Source organism: Poecilia latipinna, unplaced genomic scaffold, assembly GCF_001443285.1.
Source record: "Poecilia latipinna isolate Pla-1442-1.1 unplaced genomic scaffold, P_latipinna-1.0 Scaffold417, whole genome shotgun sequence".
NCBI lineage: Eukaryota > Metazoa > Chordata > Actinopteri > Cyprinodontiformes > Poeciliidae > Poecilia > Poecilia latipinna.
Genome location: NW_015113033.1, coordinates 4,702 through 12,298, shown reverse-complemented (window position 1 = coordinate 12,298; position 7,597 = coordinate 4,702). Strand labels below are relative to the sequence as shown.

The following is a 7,597-nucleotide window of genomic DNA, read 5'->3' as shown; positions in this document are numbered from 1 at the left end:
CTGACAATGAGTGTAGTGCAGTTCAGATGAAACCTCAAAAATATAAACTGGGTCTGAAAGAAAGAAACCAGTCAGATGTTTCTGAAGAACTAAAAAAGTTTATGAAAAGTCTTTTGTCTGGACCCCACACATCCTTCAGACTGGAAACTATGGCTGATGTCTCTGGGATCAAAGTGGATGAAGATCAGAAAATCTGCCAGAAAGGGAAATCTGCTGCAATGGCACTAGTTGAATTGATTGAAAGCATGGCTGTTGGCAAAATCAACGATACATTCCTCCCCTGCCAAGGTCAACTTTGGTATAATTGGTGCAAAATCAATAAAGAGTTGCATCATCTAAAGGGAGACATTGAGAAAGAAAAGGCCCAGAAGACTCATCAGCAGATGAAACTACGAGAGAAACAGTGTGATGCGTCTAATAGTGAACTGATGAGGTTGTTCACACAGAGCCTCAAGCATCTGCCACCAAAAGAAAGAGAATATTTCCTGACATGGACTCAGATCCTCATGCCCTCTCCACAGATGATCTTTCTTCAATTCTCCAAAACTATGATGAAACCTGGTCAGAGGTCTTAGTCCTGAAGAAGAAACATGACAAATCTGATCTATTAAAAGACAAAGAAACTGAGCTTGAACTGTTGTCACAAAAGCTTCAATCAGCAACATTTGGTCTGGAACACATCTTCAGAGAGATGGGGCAGATCTATGAAGCCCATAAATCTCTGAGGAAACAATCACTAGGTCCACTGACTGAATGGACTAAATACCCTGAGCTGGCTGCAGATCTGATGATATCAGGACACCCGATGGAGCTGATGGATGGGGATGCAGGCCATGTGCCTTTGATATGGATCTCTAGTCTCTTAAAAGAAGTCATCCAGAAACTTGGTGACCAGAGAGTCTTTGTGCTGTCAGTTCTGGGTGTACAAAGTAGTGGAAAGTCAACGATGCTGAACGCCATGTTTGGCCTGCAGTTTGCAGTCAGTGCTGGGAGATGCACCAAGGGTGCCTACATGCAACTGGTTAAACTGTCAGAGGAAATCAAGGACAACTACAAGTTTGACTACATTCTAGTTGTGGACACTGAAGGACTGCGAGCTCTTGAGTTAGCAGGTAATGCTACCCTTCATCATGACAATGAACTTGCAACATTTGTTGTTGGTCTGGGAAACATGACACTGATCAACATCTTTGGTGAGAATCCAGCTGACATGCAAGATGTCCTACAGATTGTTGTGCAGGCTTTCATGAGGATGAAGAAAGTCAAGCTTTCTCCAAGTTGTGTGTTTGTCCATCAGAACGTCACAGATATTACAGCAGCAGAGAAAAACATGGACGGAAAAAGACGCCTGCAAGAAAAACTGGACAAGATGGCTCAACTTGCTGCCAAAGAGGAAGTGTGTGATGTTGAGTGCTTCAGTGATGTCATCGCATTTGATGTGCAAAAAGATGTGAAATACTTTGCGCAGCTGTGGGAGGGTAGTCCACCAATGGCTCCTCCAAATCCAGGTTATAGTGAGAGTGTCCAAGAACTGAAGTCCATCATCTTGTCTAAAGCCAAACAGTCTACTGGGATCACTCTGTCACATTTCAACAGAGAAGCAGACAAAGACACAAGCGGACAAAGCAAAACCTTTTTGGGCTATTTCCAACAATGGTTTGGAATGGCATCAACAACACAGCATGTGGAAGAACGTAGACCAAAAAATACTGTTCAGTATGAAGAACAGGAACTGATCAGATCATTTATTAAAAAGGTTGAAAAAGAATGTCTTCAGGCCATCAAGAGCAAACCTGTTGCAACAAGAGGTTACAGGTCAACCTACTTGCAGGAACTGGCCAAAAATGTTAAACAAAAAGTGACAGAGTTTGAATCAGGGAAGAAATTTACATTCAAGAAGGAGTTTACAGTTGATCTTTCACTGTATGTGTTTGATAGGGCTGAAGGTTGGCTTTTAAACTCCCACAAGATCTACAGAGACAACAATGATGCTCTCACTTATTTGGACAACAAGAAAAATGAGTATTACAACATTTTCAGAAGCTTCTGCAAAGGAAGTTCATCTGCTGTGGTGTTTGGAGAAATTATGTGTGAAAAACTCAAAGTTTCTGCTGTTGAAGCCGTCTGTAACAAGACTGGAGTTGATATTGCTGGACAGATGATGTGCAGTTTCCCAGCATTCAGTGAGACCAGACTGAACTTAGAGAAACATGTGTTGGCATCTCTGGCAGAGAAAGAAGACTTTAACAGATTCACCACCTATATCAGAAATCCAAGAGCTCAAGTCGAGGCTTTCATCAAAGAACAAGTAAAGAAATACATGTTCATGACACAGAAAGTTAAAGCCCAGAATATCCTGAAGAAAAATGTAGAAGAAATCAGCAGAGTCATCAGTCAGGCTTTGTTTGAGGCAACAGATGAAGTCAAAAAGAAAAAAGGAAACATAGAAATGTGGGTGGAGGAATTTTCTAGAAAACTAAAACCAAAGTTGATACTTGATACTGTTAGTTGTCAAAACTTCAGTGACATAAACAATTTTGACTTCCTTAAAGAAGAGATAGAGAAAGGCCTGAAAAGAATCACAACAGAGATGAGCGAACTCTCCCTGGAAAAGGTGAATGACTGCAGACACAAACCTGATCAGATCCTGATTGATCAGCTGTGTAACTGCTGCTGGGAAAGATGTCCATTCTGTGCTGCTGTTTGCACCAACACTTTGAAGGACCACAGTCCTGAGAAGCACAGTGTTCCTTTTCATCGACCCTCTGGAGTCGAAGGTTGGCATGTAAGAGGAACAGTTGATCTGGTCATTGATTTCTGCACCACATTAGTTGCAAGTGACAGAGCCTTTTACGCTGATGCTGGCTCAGAGGAGGCTTTTCCTTTTAAACAATATCCAACTGCAGGAGAAAAGTATGCTTCATGGAGCATTACAGCTGATGCCTCTATGCTGGCCTACTGGAAATGGTTTATCTGCCACTTTCAAAATGAATTAGAAGTCTACTATGATTTGAAATTTCAGGGTAGTGGAGAAATTCCTCAGCATTGGAAAAACTTCAGTAAGAAGGACGCCATTGAAAGTCTGAATGAAATGTTTAGTTTGTGAAGAAACTGCAACCACTCTATAGTTAGAGATAGCAAGATTGCACACAAACTATAATGAATGGCTATGAATATAAATGTCTGGTTTATTGTTGTCTCAGTTTATTCTGTAAGCTTCGTTGAATTATCTAGCAAACTTGAGTTTGACCTGTGTGGAATTATATGTCACTTAAACCTATCTTTTTATTAGAACGTAACATGTCAAATGTGTTCTCAGTATACAATGTGCAAATAGAATGCATAATTAAAATGTTTTTTTCATCTGATTAAGTGTGACCCTGTTAAGCATTTTACAATATAATAAGAATGTGCTTAGGGAAGGTATTTCTCTATCTACATTAAGAAGAAGTAACAAGTTTTAAATGATAAAACTGTAAAATATCTGAGATGCAAATAGTTTTTTGTGAGTGAGAGAATAAATTAAAACACTTCTGTCATTTAATTAATCACTGAATGGTTGAGCATCAAAATATATTAAAATGTGTTATGGGTTACAAATAAACTGCCTGGCCTTGGTGCAACTTTATTCACAGTGTGAAAATGTTTATAACATTTCAAATAAGTTCAATTGCAAAATATATACTTATATTTTCCATTACTTATTTATCAGGTTATAGACAGATTAATTTATTTGACAAATGAATCTCAGCATTTATTAAAATTTCACGTTTTAAGTACCAATTTTGGGACATCTTGATTTATTTGGCTTTATGTTACGGTCTAAATTGGTGGGACAGTAATTTCACTACTATGTGTGACATTTTACGAGCTCCAAATGATACGGGCTAAAACTTTCTTTAACAGTGAAGGTTCTGCAATAACCTCTATACACAGCTGCTCACCTTCGCTACAGAGCGGCCCACCAGGAATGTCCTAGTAGCCCCATATGCCAGTCCATCTTGCCTCTAACCCAAATCTTGTCAGAAGCAGTGCGGAATGTAGTAATATTATCTGAAGGTAGAGGTGAGCAGGTGGTACCTGGGCTTTGAGGTGCGTTCCTGTGACAGTCGTGGCACCATTTCCTTATAACAGGTTGCCTGACCCAGAGTGGAGGGACCAAGACAACCCTTGCCTGTAGTGCTCTGGGCATCTAGTTCAGAAAAAGTTTCTCTCTTCCAGCACAGTCTGGGCTTGCTCCCCTAGACTAGGATTGTCTCTGGTTGATTTTTGACCGGCAAACAGAAGGAGAGGTTGTGAATGACAATGTTGATTTTCTGCGCTGTTTTGTTATTGAAGTCTGCCTGTAGTTCTAGCAATGGCAGTGGAGGAAGTAAAGGAAGCCGTTCAGTCCGAGTAGGACACGCTTCCAAATATTGAATTAGCAGCAACAGCTGTCTTGTTCGGATCAGCATTTCTCTCTTCATAATGGAGAATGATAATTTTCGGTAAGCTTCTTGGAGTCGAACAGGCACATTACATACATCACGGGCAAACGTTAGTGATTGGGAAAAATTTCAAACATCAGTCTGTGTGTCCAGGAAGCAATCGTTTCTCAACAACTGACAGCCCAAACCCTCTGCATGAAGCAAAGTGAACTACAAGGGGTGCTTTTTGCCAGGCTAGTCCAGAAATGGACAGAATGAGAAAGTCAGAAGTTTTCTTTGCAGCCAAACCATTTATGTATTTTTCCCACTCCTGCAAAGGCAATTAAGTAAATAAACACGTTTTTTCGTTTGTTTGTTTTATTTTTTGCCTATATGTTGAAAAAACTTTCAGTGGACTGTCGACCTGTCCAGGGTGTACTCTGCCTCTCGCCCGTTGATAGCAAGAAATAGGCACCAGCACCCCTCCCGACCCCGATGGGATAAAGGTGTAAGAGGATGGATGGATGGATGGATGGATGGATGGATGGATGGATAAAACAAAGGTTGGCAGCTGAAGGAGGAACAGCTTATCCTGCTCTCTCTCGTCCTTACTGATAACTTTGCCTGTGAATTATTTTTAAAGTCACAATTTTTATAGTTATATTTACATTATCGACATTATAACTGGATTACTTCAAACCTAAGGACCGGGAGATTTTCTCACTTTTATTTTTACCTTACTTTTCTTCACCTCCAAGTTGAACTAGGGCAAAATGTCCCCGTCCGACCCCAAGGACATTAACAGTATTCTACAACGACTTCAGTTTTTAGAAACGAAGATTCAACGGCTGGAGGTGAACTTTGAGATCAACGCTACCTGTGGAAATGAAACAACTCTTCCTCAAATCAGCTGAGAGGTCATACGCCCCGCACCAAGCAGCTCACCCTGGATCACTCAGGGCGTCAAGCTGAAACAAAAGTCTCACACTGCAGATCCCATGAGACGACTAACGGGAAGAACCCCTCACCTGGACGAATCAGCGTGGCCGGCTCTGAGCCGAAACCCACCTTCAACTTCAACACCTGCTCCGCCAAAGAATAGCAAACAAGCAGCTGGAACCAAAACGGCTCCACCGACCCAGCTCCCAAGGACAAAGCGACCAGCCCAAGCCTCAAAACATTCTGACTCCGTGGGAATCCCACTGAAAAACAGATTTTCTGCACTCCAGCCTGAGCCTCTGAGTGAAAACCTACTTTCAAACATCAACAATGAGGCTAAACCAATGCATCCACCCCCCAAAGCTCCGAAGAACAAAGTGACCACCAGGAAAACGAAAGGTATGCAAAGAGTGCTTATTGTTGGAGATGAGGCAGTAAATGGAATCAGTCATGTTTGCAACCCCAAGAAAACGAGAGTGGTTTCTTTTTTTGGTGACACTGTATCTGATTTGACTTGCAAAGTGCTCTCTTTAACCACTGATCAGCCAAATACTGAGACTTTAGTTGTGTATGTTGGAGCCAACGATCTGGCAAAGCAAAAATCTGAAATTTAATATCCTTCTGGACACCATGGGAAAATTAAAAATGAAATTATTTCTCAGTGGTCCAATTCCATCGCCTCAATGGGGAGACGAAAAACATTCCAGGCTGGACATGATAAACAAATGGCTGATTAAAACCTGCTCTGCCAGCTCAGTGACCTTCATCGATAACCTCTGGATCTACTGGCAGCGCTTTCACCTCTTTGGAAGAGGAGGACGCAATCTTAACAAACATGGAATAAGGCTGCTCACTGCAAACATTTTTCATTTTATCAACAAGAACAACAATGTGACCATCACTTCAGAAGAACAGGCTCAAGGATGTCTGACTAGGATGGAAGCCTTCGCTTATCAGGACCCAAAGTGTCCCAAAACAATGTGCTGGGGACAGAATGACTGGTTCCCCTCCTCCTTACCCCCTCCCTCTTCTTTTCACCCTCCTTCTCTGCTCTTACACTCACTCACATGATACCTTTGAAGAAATATCTTCCGGACCAGAGTTTCTCAAATTTACGGATGGAATGGATCAACAGGTTCGCCTTGGCATGACTCTCCTTAGCGCTAACATAGCAGACCTCACTTCATCTAAGACACCTGCCTCTGACTTCCCAGAGAATCCAGCACTCTGCGTTTCTGAGGTCTGAGATCGGGGTCCAGATATTATCTTTACACAGGTCTTCCTCCAGAATGTGTCTGGTCCCCTGGCACTGCAAAACAGGACATTACCTGTCCGGATCATTACAAGAAAAGTTACAAATAACAGAAATACAAAAAATAGTGGTCTTAATTCAAACCTCAGACTGATTCAACCAAGTGTATTTTCACTTTCAGTGTTTAAATTTCAGTTTTTTTATCTTGTTCAATCCTCTGCTCCATTAAACAAACTTAAATTCTCAAATATTAAAAACAAATATAACAAACTTAAATTCTTTAATAATATTAAGATCAAATATTTCAAAATCAAAATACATCAGTCTCATTTTGTCTTATTTAATTTTCAGCTTAATAATGCCAAACTTAAATTCTCAAATGACATTAAACTCAAATAATTAAGTTAAAACCAAAAAAACACCAATATTATTGTCTTTTACGATAGAAAATAAAATATAATATATAATATTAGATATATTAGATAAATTATATATAATTTTAAGATATATTTACATATTTAATTAAGGTTTAACCGAACTCGACTAAGTACCTCTATGTCGCTATATTTAGACCTTATCAACACATATAACGGTTCTCTAACGGCTGGCTAAACTAATCGGCTAGTAACAACTCTTATACAGTAATAAAACCGCACCTTAGAACTATTTGGCCAGAAAAATTTATACAAAGTACAACTCGGTTTTATACTGCTAATGTGGTTTTTCAGTCGGTATTACTAACCTGAAATGCAGGAGATGAGATGGGACCACGGAATGGCGTAGCTTCTGGAATCTGTATTTATGAAGGAACTTCAGAAGAAGACAGAGAACACCGCTGCGCCATGTCGCCCCCTGCGGGTTGGGTAACGCCACACTATTCTTGCAATGCATATATGTGAAACAAATTTTGTACCTGCCACATTAACATAATTTATTCTCTGTATTGACACGACACGACATCTAGACAATTTCCTCATCTGCAGACAATATAACACCGCTG

At 40.5% G+C, this 7,597-nt stretch overlaps 1 protein-coding gene and 1 long non-coding RNA gene across 2 annotated transcripts; one reads left to right on the top strand and one right to left on the bottom strand.

Annotated features, from left to right (window-relative positions):
- The first annotated feature begins 471 nt into the window (after positions 1 to 471).
- LOC106950682 (interferon-induced very large GTPase 1-like) lies at positions 472 to 3,764 on the top strand. Its single transcript, XM_015037692.1, has one exon. The coding sequence runs from the start codon at positions 491 to 493 to the stop codon at positions 3,104 to 3,106; it is 2,616 nt and encodes an 871-aa protein (XP_014893178.1). The 5' UTR covers positions 472 to 490; the 3' UTR covers positions 3,107 to 3,764.
- A 1,454-nt stretch (positions 3,765 to 5,218) lies between these two features.
- On the bottom strand, positions 5,219 to 5,892 carry LOC106950680 (uncharacterized). Its single transcript, XR_001425663.1, has 2 exons — positions 5,541 to 5,892; positions 5,219 to 5,489 (listed from the first exon to the last, which is right to left on the bottom strand). It is a non-coding gene; the product is annotated as an uncharacterized LOC106950680 (long non-coding RNA).
- Positions 5,893 to 7,597: the final 1,705 nt, after the last annotated feature.